At 41.1% G+C, this 26,592-nt stretch overlaps 1 protein-coding gene across 6 annotated transcripts in view; it reads right to left on the bottom strand.

Moving 5' to 3' along the window:
- WIPF2 (WAS/WASL interacting protein family member 2) overlaps positions 1 to 26,592 on the bottom strand; it is a 39,556-nt gene that overhangs the window by 5,126 nt on the left and 7,838 nt on the right. For 4 of the 6 annotated variants that reach the window (XM_032457974.1, XM_032457972.1, XM_032457971.1 and 1 more), the window contains 5 exons: positions 13,801 to 13,932; positions 8,698 to 8,830; positions 7,881 to 7,997; positions 6,884 to 7,537; positions 704 to 913 (listed from right to left, as the gene is read on the bottom strand). In XM_032457974.1, coding sequence (XP_032313865.1) covers positions 704 to 913; positions 6,884 to 7,537; positions 7,881 to 7,997; positions 8,698 to 8,830; positions 13,801 to 13,863 — 1,177 coding nt within the window. In that variant the 5' untranslated portion in view covers positions 13,864 to 13,932. Of the gene's footprint in view, positions 1 to 703; positions 914 to 6,883; positions 7,538 to 7,880; positions 7,998 to 8,697; positions 8,831 to 13,800; positions 13,933 to 15,802; positions 16,067 to 25,272; positions 25,343 to 26,592 lie in introns of those variants that run through there. The other 2 variants (XM_014562738.2, XM_032457973.1) reach the window with 2 other exon arrangements.

The following is a 26,592-nucleotide window of genomic DNA, read 5'->3' as shown; positions in this document are numbered from 1 at the left end:
ACCTAATTATCTTCTCCTCATAAAACAAACAAAAGAATCTACGGGGCCGTATAGAGATCTTTCTAGACGTCAACAAAGGGTCTGACAACACCCTCTGGACAACCTTTACTTGGCGCTCCATCCCAGACGTAATGAATTAGTCTCTCTTAGGTGGGGCCTAAGATTCATTTATAACCTTGGAAAAGTTAACCTGACCCACTCCTGATCTAGTCAATCTCCTTGCACCACAGATAAGGGAAGTGAGGTTCAGAAAAATGAAGTGACTTCTTCAAAGTAATGCAGCTCGTCAGTGGCTTTGGATTATTAGATAATATTGTATACAGAGTGTTTTGTTTTGTTTTTAAAGGGTCAGAAAGGAGCTCTTTTTCCTGGGATGATATGCAATTCCTGTCTCAATAATCCTGAAGAGGATCACTCTCTGACCTAAAAGCTCACCACAACAGTAAGGCTTGGGGAGTAAGAGAATGGCTTTAGAGTTAGCACAATCACTGTGCTTTTACTTCAAGCTATCCCAAAGGAACCAGGTCTAGACTCCGCCTAAGGAAAGGGATGTCAATGGATGGGACCCAGAAGTCTGAGGGACAGTCAGGAGAGGAACTGCAGTACACAGAGGACACCCAGCCACCACTCCCACTCTACAGGGGCCACTGAAATTAGTGAGGTCACCACGGGAACTATGAGACTGAAACAGCTAGCTACTTACCCAAGAAAGATCGGACAGTGGTAATGGAATCTCTGTGGCCATTCCTCAGGGGCGGTGGAGGAGGAGGGGGCGGCCCAGCTGGCGTCCTTGAGGGCGGAGGTGGGGGCTTTCCTCGGCTCGGGGGGTCTGACCCATGCATTCGGTACGGGGGAGGTGGAGGGGGAGCATCCCTGGCACCATTTCGGATCATGGGTGGCGGGGGTGGAGGAGCTGCAATGAAAACCCAAAGCAGTTAGGTCTGGATGTAGAGATGGTGAGGGGCAGGGAGGGTTGATAGACATGGGCTAAGAGAGGGCCTCGGCGCTTTCCCAAAGGACCAGGCTCTGTGAGTCTCCGAGCGGCATGTTAAATATCATATTCACCCTCCCCTCATCCCTGTTTAACAACATGACCATTCTCCCAGATGCCGAAGTTCATTATAAACATGACTCCTTGTCATTTCCCATGACATGTCAGTCAAGAGTTCTACTTGTTCTTGATGATTTTTTTCCTCTGCTTTTCCATGCCTTCCTCCATTCTTCTCAGTCAGGGCTTTCTCACATTTAGCCTATTCTGCTGCAAAACGCCTCTCAAATGTTCTCCTTGCTTCTGCTCTTACCCTTCCAATCCGTTCTGCTTACCACCAACTCTCTAATCTCTCCCAAAATACTTGCTCATACTTTTTCAAGGGCTTTGTGTTTCCTACATTGTGAAGTTTCAAATCCTTAGCTTCCTACCTTGACTGGGTCTCACCCAATCATTTTCCTTTCTTACACAGTAACCTACCACGTCAGTCAGCCTGACCTCACCTCCTTTCTCCCTTCCTTGACTCCTTCCCTGTACGTTGGATTAGGTACACTCTTCTGCCCTGCCACTGTCGCCTCGTATCTCTCTACCACTCTACTGTGTGTTATAATTATCACACACGCTTCTCCCCAGTATTCCTCAAAACTCAGAGCAGTGTCTATTCATCTCAGTTCCCAAGCTCAGCCAGAGGTACGGCACATGGTAGGTACTCCATCAACATTTGCTGAATAAACCGAATTACATCTGCTTTGCTCTTGTGACGCCCCCGAAATACTCAGAAATGCCATCCCTCTTCCCTGACTCCAAATCCTACCTTTCCCTTGAGGTTCAACTCAAGTCCCAGCTTCTCAAGGCTTTCCCAAAGCAACCCACTCTGGTCTGGTTCCCTCCTCCTCTGCTCTCCCGCAGCATTTATGGGCTATGTCACTCCTCCTAGCACTCAGTAGGACAGACTAAAATGAGCGATTTTCAAACTACATATATAGTAGGTTCATCTGCAAAGATCACATATTTCCAATGATAGGCTCATTGTCCAAAAAAATTGGGAACACTTCTTTTGGAACTGTCTCCAAAGCCTGTAATAAATATTACCAGATGGTCACATCCCATTTCTCAGGTCGCACCACCAACAAAAATATCCGTACCTACAATGACTCTGATTTTTGGCCATTTTCCAAAATCAAATTCACCCTTAAAAGACAAAAATTTGCTGCTAAGCGTAAGGTAATGTCAAAAGCATACTGAACATTGCTGGGACAGGTTCTAATGTGTTTAAGTTACATTATTTCTATGCTTTTCACTAACTAACCACAACAACAGCTACCAAGTATTTGGTATCCATCATGTTCCAGGCACTGTTCTGGGTATTTATAGGCATTAAATCTTTAAAAATTCTTGTAGCCATCCCTGCAAAATTATGTGGTATTATCCCCATTTCACAAATGAGGAAACTGGGACTCAAGTTATTTGTCAAAGGTCATGGACCTAACAGACCCAGCACACTTCTGCTGCTCTCTCACAGTAAGAAAGCTGCTACCTACTGCTTTTCATAACTACCGCAAGTATTAAGTATCTCCCCAACACATGTGTAACCCAGTGAGATGGAAGTGTGTCTTTTGGTACCTAGGCCACATCCAATAAGCAGCTGTTACCTAAACAGTACATGGAGAGACTGCTTAGTTTAACAGACAACACTGTTTTAGTAATAAGGGGATATATTAATATTTCTTCCGAATTACTGTCAATTTCTATAGAGCGATCATTAGTTAAGCATGAAACAGTAATGCGATGATGTGTACAGACAAGGAGTTTGGCACCGTAGGCACCGTAAATGTTAGTTTTAGCTTCCCATAAAACACGCTCAGAATGTCAACTCTTCCTCACTCTTCAAGGTCTGTTTAAGTATGGACAGGGGCCATTAAATGCAATACTTAAAGAGAAATCTCCAGATTTCTGAACCCTGTTTTCATTTCAAATCTACCCAAACGGAAGCTTTTTCAGGTTATCTTCAAAATATTTCCCTCAGATTTCTCAGGGTCCTGGGAGTCTCCCTCTCCTGCTAGGGTGGGGCCAGGAGGAGTAAGGTAGACAGGATTAACCAAGCTCAAAGGATAGCAGTGAGATACTGAGCAGGTGGCAGTGATTAGAGCCAACCTGGACAGGCAAAATGGAGCCGGACCAAGAACCACTGGCTTGGCTCCTCCAGTGCCCTCCCTTACAGTCAGTCATCCCAACCAGGCTCTGCTATCTCTAAGAAGTTTCTGGGCTCTCTGTAACATCCAGTTTTAAGATTATTTCAAGTGGCAGAGCTGGGACCCTAAGAAACAAGCAGTGTGCAAAAGAAGCCTTGGGATGGGAAGACGGACTTTTATAATCCAAGACAAAGCCAATTTTGAGGAAAGCATGATGGTATCCTATTCTTTGAAAAACAAAAAAAATTCCCTTAAAAATATTGTTTTACTCTGCAGGAAAAATTCAGGAAACAAACTCTATGGATCATTTATGAGGGATTTTTGGGTCCCCGAGCACCCCAGGAAGGCAAAAGTAATTTTCAAACATAAACAATTTGTAAATAAAGGTATTTCTAAGGGGGAGGGTATAGCTCAAGTGGTAGAGCACATGCTTAGCATGCACAAGGTCCTGGGTTCAAACCCCAGTACCACCTCAAAAAATAAACAAACCTAATTAATTCCCCCAGTGGGGGGAAAGAAAAGGCATTTCTATAAATTAAATAATAAATTATTTATAAATTAAATAATAAAAGTATTTTTGTAAATTTTGTAAATTTGTAAATAAAAGTAATCTTTCAAATGTAAATTCTTAAAGAAACAAAAGTCTATTATCTCATACTGTTATCACAGTATGATTTATTAACAGAGATGAAAACTACCTGGATGTCCTCTGCATAAAACCACTAACAGCACACCACAGTTTATGAAGCACTTTTTTGTGTTCTTTTATTTACGACCCCCTCTGAAGGTACTGTGAACACCATTTTACAGATGCAGAAACAAACTCAGAGAATCAGAGTGAGTATGCCCCATATCACAAAACAAATAGAGCCAGTGTTCGAAAGATCTCTGATTAAATGTTTTTTTTTTTTCTTTTTCAGTGCATCTCTCTCAAGAACTGCTGCCCTGGTTATTGACACAGAAAGCAGGCTGAGGCTCGTGCCAGGCCTCAGGCTTGGTGATGGCTAGCAAACAGAACAAGGCTCGTAACTTCACATTTTTCTAAAGAAACCACAAAAAAAGGCCTGAGGAGTGGGAAGCAAGAAGTCTGCAGACATTTAAAACAACTCCGTTCAACCCACAGAAATTACATTTTTCTCCACTTCTATTCCTGGTTGGGTTTAGAAAGAGACAGGCTTTGCTCAGATAAAGGGTCATTTTTTTTTTTTAATCCCTAAACTTTGTAAAGTCAAAGGTCACTTTAGGACTATAGCCTTATGGGTAAAGCCAGGGAGACACAGGCTGGGCAATGTACCCAGTTCCCAGGGGACTCCCTGACGTGGGCTGCCAGCTTCCTGAATACAATTCTCTGTGTGCCTCATTCAGCAGCAGTTCAGTTAATGGGCTTTTAATCCAAGTTTCCTGGTGACATACCTGCTTCATTAATGACCTCATCTATAACTGCAGGGACTGACTATTTAAAAGCAAAGCTCAAAAGCCATTTGCAGAGGGTGCAGCTCCAAGTCAAATGATGTAACAGAATATGGGAGTCAAAATTCCTGAGTCTAAGAAGGCCCCAGAGAGCCCTCCTGGTCTCATTCATTCTTCACTTCCAGTCATGCTGCTTTGTAAGGTCACATACCCTCTTCCACCTTTTCCAGGGTCCCTTGATCCCCTCCTTACTCAGTTTAGGACCAGGGTCCCTTGTTACAATCACTCCTTTACACACACCCTTAACTCCCTTGCCCTGTTCTCCCTGATAGTCACACGTGCCTAACAAACGCTCACCCTGGTTACACGCAACTCTGACCCGACACACTACCTGCAAATGCACAGCTGAACACATGCTGAGCTGAGGAATCTCACTTTAAATGTGTGGCCCCTGAGCTCAAGTGGGCCCTTCGTGCTGCTGGTGATCTGAGCACACTTCCCTCCTCCACTCACTTTCCCACGCTCCCAGATGACCATTTAGTGCCCTCTTCTCTCTCTCCTCAAATCTCTATTTCCTTCCCCTCATTCACAGCATATCTCCTTGCTTTCAATTTCACCAAGAAAACTGAAGGAAAAAAAATCAGAAGAAACCTTCCACATGCTCCTACCACACACACACCACCCACCTGCTTCCACGCCTAGAGGCCCTGCCTGCCCCCCTGTCACCAGGAAAGAACTACCTGTTTTCTTATCTGAGGGCAACCTCTGACCTGTGGATCAAAATCCATTCCTTCTTGCCTCCCCAGTGACTTTCCTCAGGCAGTTTTCCCCCACTCTACTGGATCATTCCATCAGCATACAAACAGATGCTGAAATATCTCCCATCATGTGCGTGGGGGGGGGGAATCCTCAATTTCACATCCTCCTCCAGCAACTATTCCATGTACCTGAGCCCCCATCCCCCTTTACAGCAAACTAAGAGATTTCTATATTTAAATACTGTTATCTTCACCAATTCTTCTCCTATTCCTGCATTCTTGAACCCTCATCTTCACCCTCCCTCCTCCACCACTCCACTAAAACTACCCAAAAGGCTCCCATCTTGTTTGGGGGAGTGTCCCCAAAATCACTCCCATGTTCAGAGACCAATGTCATTCTCAGTCTTCAACTTACCTGACCCAGCAGCGCAGGACCCAGCTGACATTCACTCCACCTTGGAGTTTCTCCATCACTCTCCTGGCGTTCCTCCGTTCTTCCTCACTAGAGGCCCTTTCTCAGCTTCCTGTTTAGTACTCTGATCACTGACCACTCAGGTAAGAAGGCCTCACCTCTTCTCTATCCACACTCCCTCCCCAGGTGACCTCACCCTACCGATGGTTCTCAATATCCTTCAAATTTCTCTCTCTAGCCCAGACCTCTCCTGAACTTCAGAGTCTGATAGACAATCACCAATTCGTTATTTCCTCTTGGATGTCTACCAAGCATCTCAAACTTGACATCCAAAACTGAACGCCAATTTCCACCACACCTGCCATGATCCTACCCATCTATCCAGTTTAATGCACTAGCCTCCTAAGTGGTCTCCTTTGGCCTCTCTGTCCTTCTGAAGTCTGTTCTCAACAGAGGAGCCAGTAACCTTTGCAAAAGGCAAATCAATGCTACTTTCAAATTCCAAGGCCCACAGTGGCTCCCTATCTCACACAGAGTAAAACCCAAAGTATTCACAAAGCCCGGCAGTGTTCTCCCATGGAATCTAGTTTTCTGACCACCATGTCCTGCCAGTCTGCCCCTCACTCATTCTTGTCCTGCCACAGCGGTCTCCTTGCTGTCCCCAGTCTCAGGGCCTTTGCGTTTGCTGCCCTCAGGGCTTGCTTAGCTTACTCCCTCACTTTCTTTAGTCTTTGCCAAACTGTCACTTTATCCATAAGGCCTTCCCTGACTCGACCCCTACCCTCACCCCTGCAATTTAAAATATTACCTCATCCCCACCCCAGTATATCCCATCCCCTTCTCTGCTTTGTATTTCTCTACACCATTTATATACTGTGTGTGTGTGTGTGTGTGTGTGTGTATTTTTTTTTTTTTACTATTTGCTTGACTGTCCAGGAAAAAAGGATTTTTTATCTTTTGTATATATTGCTGTTTCCCTTACAACAGTCTGACACACATAAAAATCTGTTGAATGAGAAAGTGAATTCTTCTTCAGTTCAATCACTGAAGGAGAGCTTTGGGGGAAAGGATGAAGAGAAAAGTTAAATTCAACTCTCAGGATGATAGGAAAGAAAGCACTTACCTGCTCCCCGACTGGGAGGGTCTCGGGCTGGGGGAGGTGGCCTATTACTCTGTAAAGAGGGGGAGGCTGAGGTGGGTGGGGGAGGCGCGAGGCCTCTGACAGGCCCTGGTGTCTTCCTATGCAAAGAATTGTGTCTCTGTGGCAGCTCAGGGGCTGACTCGTTAGTGGGACTGGAGGGTCCATTGGGGACCCCAGGAGGCTGGCGGTAAGGCGGAGGAGGAGGAGCCAGAGACTGGCTACTTGGTCCCGTTCGGATATTCACAGGGGAAGGAGGTGGCTTGACGGGGGGCGGAGCAGGAGGTCCCTCTCGACCAGGGTGAAGCCTCTGTCCCGGCGTGGGCGGCAAGGGTTTCTCTCTGTTGTAGGCCGGGGCTTTGTTGCTGTGCATAGGCAGAGGTGTAGGGGGGGCGTTGGCACGCCGTCCTGGGGGAGGTGGAGGAGGGGCCGAGGAGCTGTGCTTCATGCCTGTACTGCTGGTGGTATTAGGCCGAGAGAGGTCCGGTAAGGAGGGTCTCTGCATCCGGGGCAGTTCTGGGAGTGAGGCTCGGTTGTCTGTATCATCTTGAGGGCGTCCACTGGCTGTGGACACTGGAGGTCTTGGGGCAGCAGCTCGAGAACTGGGGACTTGGAGGGCTGGCTTACCAGCTAGGCTCTCTACAAACACACCAGACAGCACTGGTCAACAGAACCACACATACATTGGTCAGCATTTCCACGTCACCCCGCCTCCTCAGTGCAACCTGCATAGCTGCAGGGGAGGTCCCTGTACAGTTCTGGGTTTGAACCCAGTTCCGGGCTCTGGGCCCAGTCACAAAGACTGCTAATACAAGCTGAATGCATTTTTATTTAATCCCTCAGATTTGCTTTATTCCACCCTGTAACTCTGCCCCTGCTCCCACTCCTCCCCTCTCCCACCTTTGCCACACTCCTCAACCACAGATGGCCCAGCAGAAAAGAATGCTCTTGGGAATAGCCTAAGGAAGTACTTATCAGATACCTGAACCATCCTTGGCTCCCACAGGGCGAAGCTTTGGCACTCCTCCTTGGAAGAGACCTCCCTTGGGCTGCAGGGCAGCTGCTCCAGAGCCATAACCACCACTGCTTCCTTTGGGTTCTGGAAAGCATACCATTAGGATTTTCATTTCATGTGCTCTGAAGCTGGTGACCAAGTCAATCCCAAGGAGAAACCCCTCCTCTATCTGGACTTAAATTTGCAAACAAACCAATACTGCTTTCATCTTTCCACTGAAATAGAAAGATGGGCTCTCTGCTCCACAGCTTCGTGGGGTTGGGGATGAAACTGTGCTGTGACGACAGAGAGAACAAAAGGAATGAGGAGCCAGCCTTCCATTATTTAGGGCGGACAGATAACCAGGATAAAGACATGTTCAACGGACTTCTTCAGGCTCTCCTCTCCAAGTCCCACATGGTGAGGAGGCTAATGGCTCAGGGACCCAGGTGTGAGAAGAACCCTCAGAGGCCCTCCAGAATGAACACTTGTAGCAATTACAAAATCATCGTTGGCTTCAGCTGAGTGGTTTATAGGACTGTGGTGGTCTCCTCAGAGCAGCCAAGGATGTGCCCTAAAAGCATTAGTGACAGTAGGAGATGGGGGGCTTAAGACCCTAAGAAGGCTTCTCAAAGGTCAAACAGAAATTCTGAAGGTATTCCAATGAAGAGATGGGAAGACAGCCAAAGAACATCCCAAGACAAAACTCTCCCACTCAGGATCCAACAATAAAAGTGACAGCCCCGCCTAGTCTCCAAGTCAGTTCTGGGGTCCCCAGGTCACTAGGAGAGAAGCTCAGACTCACTCTCGAGGATGGGAGCACTCCGATCATTAATGCTGGTCACCTTCTTCAGCTTGGTCCCCTTGCAGATGTCCTGTAAGAGAGCACCTCGACCCCGCTGCTCCTCTCTACTCAGCCTGGGCGGCTCAGTGTTTGCCTGAAGAGGGAAATGTAAGTTCACCCTAAACAGTCCCCTTCATCACAAGCTCACGATGAATGTCATAAGTCAACTGGATTCCCTGAGATGCCTGTCTAACCTAAGAAGATACACATGCCAAACGACAGCATCAATGTCCATTATCATCCTTATTGGAACTTTTTCTCGTGTGGTACCTCCTGTAAAGGGTATAGGTCTCCCGCCTCTTCAGAAGCTTCTGATAGGAGGCCTGCACTGACACCTACTGAGTACCTATGTGTTAGGCTTCTACGTCTGATGCTCTAAGTGTATTATCAACATCAAGGCAAACATTTATTTTACTATATGCTACTATATCTCAGGCATTGTGCTAAGCACATTACTTTCATTGTCTCTTAAACTTTTTTTTTAACACCTTTATTGTGGTATAATTCCTGTACCGTAAACTACACATATTTCAGATGTACAATCTGATAAATTTTGATTGATGTATACACCTATGAAACCACCACCACAATCAAGCTAACATTTCCATCACCCCCCAAGAGGTGCAAATTTCGAATTTCTGATTTATCCCTTCCCACTCCTTTTACCCTCTGGTAACGGTAAAGTTTGTTCTCTGTGTTTATCTCACTTAAATCATGAACTGTTCCTATGATCAGCTACAACAGGGGCACAGGGACAGAAGACTAGATAAATGGAACAAAACAGAAAGTCCATAAGCAGGCTTAGCTCTATACAAGAAACAGTAAAAGTGTATTTCACCAGGGCAGAAAAGACAGATTATTAAATACAAGGTGTAACAACTGGTTAATTTTTAGAAAAAAATAATAAAGTTAAATACCTACCTCATAACTTTACTCTCAAACAAATTCTAGCTGAATTATAAAATTTAAGTGTAAAAAAATAAAATCACAGAAATAATAAAATCACAGAAGTACTATATGGAAAAAATAAGTAAGGGAAGACTTTTTAAGCAAGACAACCAAAATACAGGAAAAGATTAACATACTTGCTTACTAAGAATTACTTACTTAGGAATATAATAAGCAGATGACACATGGGAAGGAAAATTGTCTTTGACAAATGTAATATATGATAGAAACAAAGGCAGTGTCCTAAATCTCTAGAGCATTAACATGTAAAAACGACTTAGAAATCAACAGGATAATAAGCAAAAGATGCGAACAACATTGTGTAAGAGACATCAAAAGAGCCAGCAAATATGAAAAAAAAATTTCAACTATAATAAATTTAAAAAAAGCAGTGTAAACAGTATCATTATCTATAGATGAAACTGGTGAGGTTCAAATTACAAAGAGAGATTGCTAGCTTCATAAAGGTAGGGACCACTGGCTTGCACAGTGCCTGGCACACTGAAGATGTTCAAAAACATACAGAATATATAACCATCCTGCAGTGGGTACAAGGATTCAGGAAAACAGGTACTCTTTTCTACTCCCTGGGGTAAGACAGATTGGTATGATTTTTCTAGAAAGTAATTTATGTATTAAAGATCTTTCAAAGGTCTAACACAAGACTCCTACTTCCAGGATCCGACTTTAAGAAAATAATTAGAGACATGCACGAAGACGATAATAATAGCAAAAACTGGTTTATAATAGCATAAAGCTGAAAGTAATCTAAAAGTTCAGCCAAGAACAACGATGGTATAACCATACAATGGATGCCAGTTAAGTGCTTAAAAATGTAGAAGTAAACAGCTTTCATGGAAGTCAATGTTTGACACCATCAAGTAAAAAAATATTATAAAACAATACACACAGCGTAATTCCAGTCTTCTCTTCTGTAGAACAAGAATAACAATAGACTCTATCTCATAGGGTAGTTTTTGAGAATTAAATAACACTTATGAAGAACCCAGCCCAGTGGCTGGTCTATAGTAAGAGCTCAATAAATAGTAGCTGGCTTATATTTGGAAGAAAAAAAGATACACACATATAGAAAATTTCTGGAAGGATATACACTGATGCTAGCAAAAGTTAATTTTGGGTAATAATTATTTATGTTTGTCTGTATTATTTTCTAGTGTGCCTACAATGAATATGTAAAACATACAAAATGTTAACAAAGGTTAACTATAGGTAGTTCAACATTTTCTATGTTTATTGGTATTCTCTAGTTTTTTCCATTTTTAGTACAATAAAGAACTTTAATGATATCACTAACTATTTTAATGACATCACAAGTCATTCGTGATGGATTAATGAGTAAGAAGAGCAGATAAGAAATCAGTATGTATATAAAGCACAACCTCTTTTTCTTTTAAAGAAAAGTAGAAAGAACTGGTGCAGCACTGTGGAGGACAGCATGGAGATTCCTCAAAAAACTAAAAACAGACTTACCATATGATCCAGCAACCCCACTCCTGGGCATATATCCAGAGGAAAATATAATTCAAAAAGATACAAGCACCCCAATGTTCATAACAGCACTATTTACAATAGCCAAGACATGGAAACAATCCAAATGTCCACTGATAGATGACTGGATAAAGACATTGTGGTGTACGTGTGTACACACACACACACACACACACACACACACACACACACACTGGACTACTACTCAGCCATAAAAAAGAATAAAACAATGCCACCTGCAGCAACATGGGTGGACCTAGAGATTATCATTCTAAGTGAAGTTAAGTCAGAAAGAGAAAGAAAAATACCATATGATATCACTTATATGTGGAATTTTTTTTTAAAAAAGGACACAAATGAACTTATCTACCAAAGAGAAACAGATTCACAGACATAGAGAACAAACTTATGGTTACCTGGGGGTAAAGGAGGTGGGAAGGGATAAATCAGGAATTCAAAATATGCACTGCTTGGGGAGTGATGGAAATGTCAGCTATCTTGATTGTGGTGGTGGTTTCATGGGTATATACATCTGTCAAAATTCATCAAATTGTATTTCTGAAATATGTGTAGTTTACTGTCCAGGTATCATACCATAATAAAGGTATTAGAAAAAAAAAGAGAAAAGTAGAAAGATACAGAGGGAGGGAGGGAAGAGAAGGGCACACAAAACTGTGATGAATGGCTGGATTATGGGTAACTGCTCCATTTTGCTTAACACAGTTCATACATTTCTTGAACGTATTAGTTTGGTAAAGAGAAAACTAAACATGTCTAAAATTGAGTTCATACCCTCCTCCACAAACCCGTTTCTCTTTTAAATAGCACCATCATTCAACCAGTCACCCAACCAGAGTCATTCAAATCTCCTTCCTCTTCCTCATTCTTCCCCCTGTCATCAGACTGTTAGATTTTACTTTCTCAGTGTCTCCTGTGCCCACTCTCCACCCTCACTGCTTTAGTCCAGACTCTCAATTTTCAATTGCAAAAGACTTCTGTCTCCAGTCTCAACCTCCCTGTCTCTAGTCTCAACTCCCAATCCACTGTCCACGCTGTTAAGAGTGATCTTTCTAATATAAACCAATCATGTTACTCCTGATGAAGAGACTTCAGCATCTCCCCATCACCACTGTGAGAAAAATCCAAACCCTTTGCCTATACCCCCAGCCTCAGCTCCCATACCACCTTTAAGCAATAATCCAAACCTCTGTGCTTTCTCACAAACAGCACCCTTCCACGTTCAACTTCGAGTGCCCTCTTCTCTCCCTTCTTTTTCTGGCTAAACTCGACTCATCCTTCAAGATTCAGCTCAAGGCTCATCTCCCCACTAGACGCCTTGTCTGACTGCCTCCTCTCCCTCCGACCACTAGTGAGGTGCCTTTCTTTGTGGCCCCATTTATCTCTGTGTAGCACAAGTTTTGCCTGTTGACTTGTCTGTCTCACTCATTCCACTGGGAGCTCCTGAAGGCAGAAACTGTCTCATATCTGGGTGATGGTATTATAGATGACTTTTACTTGCTTCTTTTTGCTTATCTGCACATTTTCCTTCTTTTTTAATTATATAAATAAATTCTTGTTGTAAAAGCATCAAACAATATATAAGTATAAAGTAAAATTATGTGGCTTTTCTAAATTGTACTGACATACAGGAAACCCCCAACAAAAGGCTACTGCTGGATGACTAAGATGGCATGATGCAGGGCAGTCGTGCAAGAGGCAACAGAGATGCGTGAATATACTATGGGTCCCTGAACCCCACTGTATCAAGAGCACCTCTGCTTTTATCTACTTCACTTATTTTGGACTTCCACATACAAGTTTATCTAAAGGGGGATTCCTACATATCCTCAAAACAAAATGTCTAAACACCAAAAGTTACAGGAAAAAACCTAGAGGTTGGCAGACCTGAACTCTAGTCTCAGTTTGAAACAAACAAATTAGCTAGGTAAGTCACTCTTCCCCTTTGGGGCAAAATTTCTCATCTGTTAAGCACACACACACACACACAAACACCCCTCTGGGGTGTTTGTTCTCTAAAGTCACATTTTACAAAAATGAGTTAAAGTACCCAGGTTCCTTCTTTCTCATGTGACTCCAGGTATCACAACCCAGATATAGTAAAGGTGGCTGCCTTCTTGGTTCAGAAGCCACACTGCTTTTTTCCCCCTTCCCATTACTGAAACTTTAGTCTTCTTACTAATTCCATTAACTCCTTTCTTTCTTGATTGGGAAGGGGGTGGTTAGACTTGATGGACTTGGCTTTGGAGCAGAAGAGGAGATGAAATGGTAGCAAGAAACAAGCACTAGGAATTGCCATCTCTTTTCTCAGGGATGTCAGAGAAAGGATACACTGAGATTTATAGAACAAATAGTTCCTACTCTGATGCCACCTGTCCACATCCCCATTTAGACTAAATCAGGACAAAAACAAACAAACAAACAAAAAGTCAAAACATTATGGTCCTAGGAGGACTTCTCAGGAATCAGAGAACTAGTTGATGAAGATAGACTTTACTTACTTATCCTCCATCCTCTTATACCACATGCCTTTGAGTACACTAGGTATTCACAAAGGCTGTGAGATAGCTGGGGGGAAGGGCTACCTACCTGATTAAAAGTGGGAGGTGGCGGAGGACCGGGAGGTGGTGGAGGGGGAGGAGGAATTGGCATCCTTGCCTGGCTTGCAGTTGGCACTGCTCTCTCTCCGTTTTAGTCTGCAGCTTTAGGTCACTCATATACCTGAAAATGAAACAAATAAATTCATGAGAAGAACTCTGCCACGAGAGACACTGAGATCAGGAGAACTATGGGACGGGGTCTGATATCAGAGAGAAACTGGGTACCTCCCCTCCTAGCTGAACTGTGATATAGGCCAAGGCTTAGTAAACCTTTTCTGTAAAAGGCCAGATAAAAAATATTTTAGGTTTTGTAGACCACATATGGTCTCTGTGGCACCTTATTCTTTTGTTTTGTTGTGTTTTGACGCTCTTTTAAACTTTATTTTTTTACAGCAGTTATGAGGTTCACAGAAAAATGGAGCAGAAAGTACAGAGTTCCCCTATAAACCTTGTCCTCACACATACAGTGTCCCACACCATCTACATCCTGCAGTGGTACATTTATTACAACTGATAAACTTACACTGACACCTCTTTATCACCCAAAGTCCATTATTTATGTTAGGGTCCACTCCTTGTGTTGTTTATTGCATGGGTTTGGACACATGTATAATGACAACTATCCACCACTGCAGTATCGTACGGAATAGTTTCACTGTCCTAAAAATTCTTACACTATGCCTACTCATCCCTCCTGCCCCAGAACCCCTGGTAACCACTGAGCTTTCTGTTTTTTCAGTTGAAGTACAGTTTACAATGTTGTGTCAATTTCTGGTGTACAGCATAATGTTTCAGTCATACATATACATACATATATTCATTTTCACATTCTTTTTCATTACAGGTTACTATAAGACATTGAATATAGTTCCCTGTGCTGTACACCAGAAATGTGTTATTATCTATTTTATCTATAGTAGTTAGTATCTGTACCACTGAGCTTTTTAGTGTCTCCATACTTTTGCCTTTTCCTCTCGTTATATAGTTGAAATCAGGCAGTATATTATACCCTTCTCATTCTGGCTTCTTTCACTTAGTAACATGCATTTAAGTTTCCTCCATGTCTTTTCATGGCATGATAGCTCATTTCTTTTTAGCAATGAGTAACATTCCACTGTCCAGATGTACCACGTTTGGTTTACCCATTCATCTACTGAAGGACATGTTGGATGCTTCCAAGTCTTAGCAATTATGAATAACACTGATATAAACATCCTTTCGCAGGTTTCTGTGAGGACATATGTTTTCCACTCATTTGGGTAAATATCAAGGAGCATGACTGCTGGATCACACCGTAAAGGTGTGTTTTGTAATAAACTGCCAAAATATCTTCCAAGGCGGCTATTCCATTCAGCATTCTCATCAGCAGTAAATGAGAGTTCCTACTGCCAGCGTTTTGGATTTTGGTCTTTCTGATAGATGTGTGGTAGGTAGGATCCTGTTGTTTTAATTTGCAATTTCCAGCTGGCATATGATGTTGGAATCTTCAAATGCTTACTTGCCATATGTGTATCTTCTTTGGTGAGGTGTCTGTTCAGGTCTTTTGCCCAGTTTTTAATCACGCTGTTTGTTTTCTCATTGTTGAGTTTTAAGAGTTCTTTGTATGTTTTAGGTAACAGTCGTCTATTAGATGTATCTTTTGCAAGTATCTTCGCCCAGCCTGCAACTTGTCTTCTCATTCTCTTATTTTTACAATATTTTTAAAATGTAAAAACTATTGAGTCATTGGACCAGATCTGACTCATGGGCCAAAGTTTACCAACCCTTGGTATAGTCATATCCTGGAATGTGATCAGAGCATAAATACCATGTGAGAATTTAGCTACTTCTCAGTGGCTTAACACTTAACGCTCAAAAACTATACAGCTCTCTCCTTATTATAGTCTGTAAGTGGTCCTGATTTTATATATGAGACTAATGCCAAGAACTCTTACCCTAAGACATTAAAGTAGGCGACAAAGAGAAAACCAAAACTCAAGAACAGTAACTACCTCCAAAAAGTCACACCAAGGAAATCCCACTTCTTTTTTGAAATTCCACTTCTTGAATCCCCAAAAACTAAGGCCAAAGTAACTGCAGAGGTTCGATTCTGAGCTCTTTACAGGAGTGACCAAAATCTCTCTGTGAATACAGAAGTAACCACTTAAACACTTCTCTCAATGCCCTGGGAAAGATGACAGGAAAGGGCAAACATTCCAAAGGTTCTGTAAAACCATGAATCTTTGTAGGCGAGCAGAATTATCAAAACCATGACTGTGAATGTCTTCAAAATCCAAACTCCTTCCAGTATAATGCCACTACGGGCTGGCTGCCCAGCAAAGCTTTTTGCTGCAACCACAGACAAAGAACTGGACAGCAGAGTGGCAAGGTGGTTCCCATGGGGAATGGTGTCTGAACTCACTTCAAGGAACGAGCAGCTGACTCCCCTCTAAGGGAAATAACTTCCCGCTTCTGGTTTCAGAGCTAAGTCTAGTCTTTTATTTGTCAGGGATCTAACATACTAGGCTTGAAAAATTGATCAAAATAGTAAACCCTCATAAGCAGAACATCTATCACCAGAGGCAGGGGTTTAAAATAAAAGAACACATAGAGAAGATGAAAAAACATCCTTCTATGTGAATTCTCTGGCTTCACTATGACCGTTTCACTCAAGTCCCCACAGCATTCTTTTTTTTTTTTTAATCTTCTCTCCTCTCTCTCCCCACAGCATTCTTAAAGAAAGCTAGCAGCAAACAACAGAAAAAATAATCGTCTATTCAGAAACAAACATTTACAACTAACTCCAGTCATCTCAGTTCCTGCCTTTTCTGGGTTTTCAGTTCTGCCTACTTTGGCCCTTGTCACGGTTGAAATGGTCTCCTAGAATGACCTGGAAAAGAGATTCAGACAAGTCCATATTCTTTCCATATCCACAGTTGATCCAATCTACACACGACAGAGTAAGAAATGACCTAAAGGGACAAGCTTATGCCTGACAATGAATGTCACTGAATAGGCAAAGCAGTAATTCTCCAGCAAGGCAAATCTGTTTTTTAAGTCACCCACTGCAAAAGACCATTCCCCAGTCAAAGATGCCTTCTTAGAATAGGCTCAATTCAAACTCCAATTTCAAAACAGACCCACCAAAAAAAAAAAAATCGCTTTCACCAAGTGACTGATTTTCGAGTTGACTATCAGCAGGGGCTCTTGATCTTTCTCTGCCTCCAGAAAGACTGCAGGCAAGACACCCTCCTATCAGTGACCGTGAGTACAGGATGACACACTACAGCAGAGCAGGATCTCTTCCATTTTACAGGTGAAGACCCTGAAGCTCCAGGAGTGACCCCCAAGACCACTCAAGAGTAACGCGCACAGTTAGGACCCAAACTCAGGTTTCCTGATCCCCTTCTACTTCATTAATCACTATGAAAAAATCTCCACTGAAGTTGGTTGGATTTAGCAACTTTCTACTATTTTTCCCCAAATGAAAACTCAACTGGTTCCAAATTCCTATCTCAGTGATAGACTACAAACAGACCTCTGTATGTTTTCCAAGTGCAGATCAATTTATATAAATTTTAATTAATACAACTTTCCTTTCCCTGAAGATTCCCCAAAGAAGCTTTATTCATACTAATTTAGGATTGATACTACGAGCACTAATCCAGTGCAGAGGGTCTGCTTTGAGTTAAGAACAAATGAACCAAAAACAGTTCATGAAGTTTTATGATAAAAAGACAAAGTAATCAAAGGACAAATTCAGGCCTTCTGGAAGCACTGTATATTGCAATTTTAAGAATCTAACATTTCTGAAGTTAAACCTGAGATTAAACTAAAAAAAGAAAAAAAACACATTCATCATAAAATTCAGTAAGCATTTCCTTTCTGATCGATTAAATTAGAACTACAAGTCTTACCATCTGTGTTCTTCCCAGTCCTTGATTTCAGAAATATTCTGAGGTTCTCTCTAGTTTAGCAACACAGTAATTCTCATTCCCTTCTTAAGCCCTTCCATCTTAAAAACCATGATATAATAAGCTTTTCATATCCTCAGGAGTCAGTTTCTTTGAAATAAAGATCAGAGAGTATTATTTCAAGTCTTCTTGATGTCAAATTTATCACAGAATTCAAAGGTAAGTCTCCATAAAATTCAAGCAATGCACTTTCAAAAAGAGCTTTCTTCTGTTCCTCAAAAGACAAAACCTATTTTTCTATTCAATTTCCAAATATTCCTACATTTTAGAAGCAGGAAACTTGCTGAGGATGAAGACACTGACTACTGTCTTTTACATTTGATAAATGAAGAATCCAATTTAGTTGCTGCTTTTTTCAAATATTTAAAGTGATCTAAGAGGTATCCTAGTTACCACAACAATGTGAGGCCTTTATTCAGATGGCATTCTGCTGTTAACAAAATTCAGGTTTCAATCACAAGTTACTTTAAAAAGAAAAAAATTTATTTTAAATCTCACTCTTAATGCCATCCACTTTCATGCTGAGAAACCTCAGGTAACAGCACTTTTCTTTGATCTCAGCTTTGATTACAGAGTAAAATTACAGTTTTTGTACCGAAGTACCCAACAAAATCCCACAGGAAAAATAAAAAAACTGACCTTGAAAGTTTTTTAAGTACGTTGCATCCCTCAGCAAAGTCTCAAGGGCCTTAGTTTCCCCTTGTAAGAATCAGTCATATAAATAGGAATTGGGGATGTCAATAAGAAAATTATCTCTCCTTTCTTAAATACATGTTCAATTCTTTAATATCCTATTAAAACTCTTCCCAATATACAGAAAGACAGGTAAAAGAGACATTTCTCTGAAAGACCATTATTAGCTCTACCTACTCTGTCTCCAGATAATCCAAAGAGAAGGCTGTTGTGTGTGTCTTCAAGAGGAAAAAGTTTCAGATGTTCACCCTACTGGAATTCTTCTGATCCCACAGTTCAAATTAAAAAGGAATCTAACAGTATCAGAGATGGAACATAAATGTTCAGCAGAAAGAGAAAAATCAGTTCCTCTAGGACAAAGAAAGTCACATAAGAGACAATGGGGTTTTTGTCTGGTGTATTTTCACCCCAGCCAGAAGCCTTGCCTAATGTAGGTGGAGTGGCAACACTTTCCAAGCAAGGATGTTAAAAACCCATTAATGAATCAGCTGTTCACAACCATTCAATAAAACCCTAGAAACATTTCCATCATACAAGTTCACAATGAGCAAGCCCACTTTGCACATTTCTCAGTCATGTTACAGACAGAATTAAGAGCAAGAAACCAAGGGTAACTGCAAGAAATAAAAATAAGTAGAAAGTGAATGGGTGGATTTTTGTTAAAACTGGATTCCAAATTCAACAGCATTCACCCCATTCTGATAAGCACTTAACAAGTACTACTCAAATAACCCTACAGTGGTCCATTACTACCAGTTTAGACATCACCTTGAACTAAGAAACTTTAGAGGAAAATTTCATGTATCTATGTTCATTTTATCCAATGAGTTCTTAAGCACAGACAGCACTGTATCCTTCTACAGTTCTTTCCTATTATTTTAAAGCATAGAATAGGGACTCAATAGTCACTTGTTGAACTGAACAGAAGTAAATTTAAGAGTAGTGTTGTCTGAAAGAGCCAGCAAGTCTGAGTGGAGAAAAAAAAACAATGAAGGATGGACCAGAAATGGAAAAGACAGTAGAATGAAGAGATCTGTGAAAAGAGGAAAGGAACACAAGGCTATATATATGTGTAGTTCCGTGTTCCAAAAAATTTTAACTTGCTGAATTTAATCATTCATGAATTCATCTATCGTCCAATAAATAATTATTGAGCACCCACCACTTAATCCATTCAATAAATATTTACTAAGCACCCACTAAATCTCAAAGCATTGTTCTATAACAACAGCTTGCAGCCGGGGAGACACTTGGCAGTGTCTAAATAGACATCTCTGCCGGTCATGACTGGGGGTGCTACTGGCATCTAGTGGATAAAAGACAAGGATGTTGCTAAACATTCTATAATGCACAGGGCAGCCCCCCCACAACAATTATCCAGTCCAAAAATGCCAATAATGCTGAGGTTGATAAATCCTCTTCTAGAGGCTGAACAAGACAATTTTCTACAGGCTTGGGGTTTGCATTCTAGTGGAAGAGACAAACAAGGAAACACATATAATCTCAATATCTCTGTTACTGATAAAGAGAAAGAAAAAAAGAGAATCATAAAGGGAGAGTGCAGGAGCAGGGTAAGTGTTCTTTTATATCCGAAGGGGGTGGAGGCCGGGGGCTGGCTCTCCAAAGGGGTCTCTCCATGAGCAGACCAAGTCCTATGAACATCTGGGGAAAGAGCATTCCAAAATGGTGAACAAACAACAAAGGGAAAACCTCCTGAGATGGGAATGAACTTGAAGTGTTAGAGAACTGGTAAACAAACAAACAAAAATACAAGGGCAGCTAGAACAGGGTGAGGAGAGGAGTGGGAGGAGATGAAACCTGCGCCTTACAGGCCATGCTCCAAATCCAGAAGTAGGATCCTTCTCCACCCAGTATGCCTAGAATACCAAAGAAGTCTAAACAAGCCAACAGCTTCACACACCCAAAGTAAGTAAGTTCCGTCAGTTCTCAGTCATAAATCCCACAGACTGTACCTGATCTCTTGTTGGCTTGAGTACAGCTAGGGACCTCGGCACTAACTGGAAGCCTTCCAGGGTTGAACGTCACCTGACGGTAATCTGCCTACCTGTCCACCTGCCCTTCAACTTTTCTCCTGAAAAGCGGGGCAGTACAGGGAAGCGCGAGCTCAGGACCACGGTGGCATAATGGCACCCAGTTCCTAAGTCACAGAAGCCCACATGGGAGAACAGAGCCAGGAGCTCCCTCAGAGCACTCACATGCCACTGCAGGGCACTAACGAACGGCAGGAGCCAAACAGGTTCCTAGAATGACGTGGAAACTGATGTCAGCACAGAACTATGAGCACGCCCCCATGTGTCCTAGGGCAGGCTACACTAGAAGGTTTCCACCAAAGCATTTCTGGTTTCTCTAAAATGTAAGAAAACAGACTAGAAAAACTTTCTTGTTATACACATTTAACCACCCTCCCTTCACAAAAAGGCTTTATATACGCTGAAAATAATCCACAGACCTCTTCTCTCAATGGAAAAGGTACTGCCTCCCCCATGAAATTCAGTTCAGCCAAACCTCTGGTGAAACAGATTTCTACCATGTGGAGAAACTGAATTAATTAAAATTCCAAGGTTACTCCACAAAGGGAAAAAAATATCACTTTTCCAACTGCAGACATTTTCCATCGTGGAAATTCAACTATGTAGCAAATCTGATTGATTCAACAAGTAACAAAAAAAAATTACAGGCACACCATGATTATTTAAACTGAAAATCTTAGGACTTCTTAAACCTGGAAGTTTTACTCTTTACATCAATGATTTTTCACTGTTACAAGCAGCGTGCAATTCTGGAAGAGGAAAGAATGGAGGCAGAAGAAAGATACGTAAATCTGATAAAATCCTTTCAAATATAATTTGAAAGGACATAATAAGAACATAGCATCCATCCCAAAATGCAGCTTTCCCCCTAATATGACTCTTTCCTTTTGTCCCAGATTATTTTTCAAAAGCCCTAAAAACATAAACTCAGAAACCTACATATTCATAGACCACTTGATGTGGTAAATAGTAGGTACCATCCGTTATTATTCCTAGATATGGGGCAACCCAGAAGCCAAGTCCTGGCATCTAAACTGATGACAAATCAATGAGAGGCTTACTCTCATGTTCAATTAAATAACCACAGCTGTGAAGAATGGCTTCATTAAAAAGACGACTAGAGAGAACTAGCAAGAACAACTGTAAATACAATGTCTGAAAATCATCCTAAACAGAGACCAGGGAACGACCTTATCAAACATCCCCAGCTTCTACCACATCCCTCAAAGCAAGGAGAAAACCCTGTTATCCTGAAAGCACCGAAGCACTGGTCAGGTGGGGGACCATATACAGAAAATAGTCAACTGCAACAAATCAGTAATAGTTCAAAGTGCTACAGCGCTTTAAACATGGCCAGTGATCAACAATCAATAAGACAATAACACTTTAGACTTAGCCCTGTTTTTGTGACTTCATTCACCAAAACTGTTTCAATTAATCTTGTACAAATCTTTTAGAGCTGTTTCAATAGAGCTGTTTATCTCAGAATGTAACTCAGCTCTCAGACAGAGCCAACAAGGCTTCCTCAGGCTGTAGTATACCTAATATCAGCCCCAAGACTTCCAACCACGGAGCACGAGGGCACTACTGCACCTGGCCTCTGCAACATTACCAAGGTGGGGACTATTTGGCCCCTGATCTCCAAGCGATTCACAGCAACCAAGGAGCAGCTGCAAACACCACATTTCCGACGCTTTACATCCTGACAGTAAAAGATACAGCCATTTTTCCCTCCCAGGCCTAGGGATCTATAATATAAAAAGAAGAGAATGTCAATTAAAAGAAAAGGTGGGGGGGTAGAGCTCAGTGGTAGAGTACCTGCTTAGCATGCACGAGGACCTGTGTTCTATTCCAAGTACCTCCATTAAAACAAACAAACAAACCTAACTACCCACCCCCTCAAAAAAACCAAAAACAAAAAAAAAGAGGAGAATGTGCCTACTCATATTGTCAAAGTTAAAAACAAACTTCAAATCACAGTGCTTTAACATCTCCAAAAATGATGCTGCAAAATCTAAGGCAGATAATTAGTAAATCTCTTTTTAAAGCTTGAGTCAATTTTCCATTAAAAAAAAATACCCAGATTCCTAGATTTGGACAGAGAAGTGATGCACAGAGTAGCTCAATGTTCATAACTAATATTTCCTCCCCACCCACACACCCCAGGAACCAGTGGGTTTAGAAATGTTGGCTAAAAACATGGAGTCACACAAGGCCAAATTATTACCATCAGCCAGCATTTAACTAGAGAAGAGAGGACTTAATCAGATGAAGGACACACATTCTAATTTAGAAATCCAGACCAAAGCTAGACAGACTAAAACACAGTCTGAATACAAAAGCAATATTAGAGGAAGCCTAAGGAGTCTGCCTTGGAGATGCAGGAGAGCAATAAACGGTTTAGAAGACCCTTCTAAAACAGGGCTTCCAAACTTGCCTCAAGATAAGACCACATCCTCGGGCATTTGTTTTAAAAACAAACAAACACAAAAAAGATTTCTAGGTCATAATCCAGACCTACTAAAGTCAAAAATTTTCCAGGAGAAAGATCTGGGAATCTATATATCCAACGAGCACCTTAAGTAATCCTTGGTGTCAAGGAAGCCTGGAAAACACTGTTCTAAAGGAGTATTAGTAATCAGCCATGCGGACGCTACGTGAATGGGTATCAGCAAAGAAAAGCTGATGCATAAGCTGGTTAAATATGAATATGTTGCATGCATTTATTTATCAGTGTTCCTTCATAAAACACCATTAAAATTACAGCAAAGGGGTTTTTTAAATTTGAAGTATTTCAAAGTATTGTAAAATTTTCAATGTTGTGTTACTTTCTGGTGTACAGCGTAATGATTCAGTTAATATATATTCTTTTTCATTATAGGCTATGATAAGATATTGAATATAGTTCTGTGCTATATGGTAGGACCTTGTTTATCTATTTTATATATAGTAGTTTGTATCTGTTAATCCCCAAATCCTAATTTAACCCACCCTCTCCTTTCCCCTTTGGTAACCATAAGCTTGTTTTCTATGTCTGTGAGTCTCTTTCTGTTTTTTAAATAAGTTCATTTGTATCATTTTTTTAGATTCCACATATAAGTGATATATGGTTTTTGCCTTTCTGTCTGACTTCACTTAGTAAGGTAATCTAGGTCCATCCATGTTGCTGCAAATGGCATTTCATTCTTTTTTATGGCTGAACAGTATTCCATTATATACATATACCACGTCCTCACAAAAGGATTTTCTTAAGGCATAAACTTAAAACATACACACATATACACACACACACAAAATGGGAAAGGAGACAACAGCATAAAGAGAGATGTCAACAAAATTTGGAAGCTAGAAAGCAGATGCACTGGTGATAAATAACTTCACAGAAAGGAAAACGCTATATGCTTGCAGTGGAAAGAAGCAAGCAGATTCTTATCAAAGAATCTTAGAAAAGGCTCAGATACTGGAGGCACCTGGTAGCTCTGGAGGAGGGAGTGTAGGAGGGGCTAAAACAGAATTGGTCGAAAGTCTGTATAAGAAATTAGATTCCTCTATCCCCTCTGTCCCCTCCCCCATGGCGCCTGGCAGATGGGAGAAGTTGAACAAGAGGGTCTCTGAACCAAGTGAACAGTCATAGCAATGGGCAGCAGTGCAAAATGAAAACAGGGGGATCAAGTTAAAGTCTAAGTTTTACTCAACAATGAGACTTGTCCCCGACCCCCAGCTCTCTTCTCCCACTTGTCTCCCAAAATACCTGCAGCTGGACTTATACTCTCCAGGCAAAAGAATGGAGGAGTCCTCTCTGAGGAAAGTAACCAGTGCCAATTCACCCTAAAATGCTGCCCACACTTGATAAGCCAGGGCTCCACACTCAGCTTTTTAATGCCTCATCCTTAAAAATGAACAGATAGCCAAGAATTTTCAGACATTTCAAGAAAACCTCTAACATGAAAGATAGGAATCAAAGTAAATAATCAAAACAGAATTCCTGATAACATGCAAAATACATAAAATTCCAAGAAACTTTCTTGCAAATAAAAAGAATTGATAGCAAATAAGAAAAAAAAAAATTGGAGGACCAGTCTAGGAGTTTCACCATCTGGATATCAGGGGTTCCCAGAAAGAGGGAAGAGAGAAAAATTATCAGAGAGAATAAGAGATATCATACAAGAAAAATTTCCAGGACAGATAGAAATAAGCTTCAGACAGAAAAGATCCACTGAATGTCATGCCTTTAAATTCTAATATCCACCCCAAGGTACATCATTGTATTTTAGAATATCAGAGATAAAGACAAGACCCTAAAATCTTTCAGAGAAAAAACAGATCCCACACAAAAAATCCACAAGCAGAATACCATTAAACTTCACAATACCATTACTGAAAGTTAGAAGACCACAAAGCAAGTCTTAAAATTTCCAAAGAAGTATGATCCCCAACATAATATTTTATATCCCAACTACCAACCAGTGTGAGGATAGAAAAAAGATGATTCAGATATACAAAGCCTCAAAAAATGCACCCCCTCCTATGGATCCTTTTTCGCAACGCCTCTGGAAGAGGCTCCACTAATGTGAATGTTCTGAAAAGAGGTATTTCCATTCGAGTTTAGGGATGAATTAATGATTGATACTCCAGTAAATTAAGCAAAGCAAAGAAAAAAGGCTATTATATTTAGGGGGAAAAGTGTAAGGAAGGAAATGTAATCATAGTACACAGTCATTTTATTGGATCCTAATATTTTTTTCTTCTTTTGATAATATTCACCTTCTGGACTCTTGGTAGAGGAGGGAGGTTGTGGTTGAAATTCCACCAACACAAGTCACTCACTCAAGATCTGGAAAGATGGAAGAAAGTAGATGCTATTATTGATCTTCCAGTAGCAACGAGCAGTTGTGTGGCCTCTGACAGATGACAGTCACATGGTTTGCAGCAGTTTTCAATATTCTGCAAATTGCCTGCTTTGGTGTTTAAGGCAGCCGAGATTATTAAAGACTGAAGTTTCCTACAAGCCCTGTACAATCCCTGCGATGTGGCTTTCCCTGAGCTATGCTTCCATGGCCTTCCAATCGTTTGGTAATCCTTGTAATATCCAGAATGGCTTGTTTTTCAGATTGAATCCTGATATATAACACAAAAAGACACAAACTACTGATTTAATCAAGACTGTGATCTATCTGTACTGGGCAGACAGCAGGAAGGGTTCAGGGTGGCTAGCAGCATAAGAATGTAAAATTCAGTGTCCATAATAGAAATTCAATAGGTAAGATAAGATCTAAGAATGGGCAAATAAGAAATAACAGTACACTGCGTAAAAACATGAAGGTAATACACAGCAGAAAAAAATGCTAAAAGTATTAAAAATGAGGACAAACAAGGAGAAATGGAGCAGCTTTTTTGGGGGGGTGGGTAATTAGGTTTATTTATTTATTTTTAATTTTTTGTTTTTTAATGAAGGGATTTAATGGGGATTGAATCCAGTAGGACCTCATGCATGCTAAACATGCACTCTACCACTGAGCTATACCCTCCTCCAGGAGCAGCTTTTTTAATTGTAAGACTCACAGTACTATTTAACTCTTCAAACTATGTATTCTTACCATTTTGATTTTTAAAAATTTAATTACTAACACCCCAAAAATCTAACACTGCATAAACAAAATCAAGCTTCAGATTGACCAAAATTTCAAAAAATAGGATCAATACCGGATCTGTTACCAATGCAGTTAAAGAAAGTAGAAAATCCCAAACAAACCAAAATAATTAAAAGGCTATTATGCTTGATTCAAAAACCTGTGTCTCAGGTTCAGCTCTAATGGAAGCAGGCTGCCTAATGTGACCTGACTCTCTGCCACAGCCTGGGTGTAACCAAACAATGTCCACCACCCCGAGAGCTCACTCAACCACAGGTCAAATATGTCAGGAACTTCCAGGCTGCCATGAAAATTCATGACCAAAATTTAATTGCAAAGGTCAGCACAAAAATAGAGGGCTACATCTTAAAAAAATCAATCATCTTAGCTCCCTTTTTAGGTCTTGTTTTCAATTTAATGCAACTAACAGAAAACCAAAAATAACCAACTTAGA

This window comes from Camelus ferus, chromosome 16, assembly GCF_009834535.1.
Source record: "Camelus ferus isolate YT-003-E chromosome 16, BCGSAC_Cfer_1.0, whole genome shotgun sequence".
NCBI classification, from domain to species: Eukaryota; Metazoa; Chordata; class Mammalia; order Artiodactyla; family Camelidae; genus Camelus; species Camelus ferus.
The sequence above is the reverse complement of the archived record's forward strand: the minus strand, read 5'-3'. Positions and strand labels throughout refer to the sequence as shown.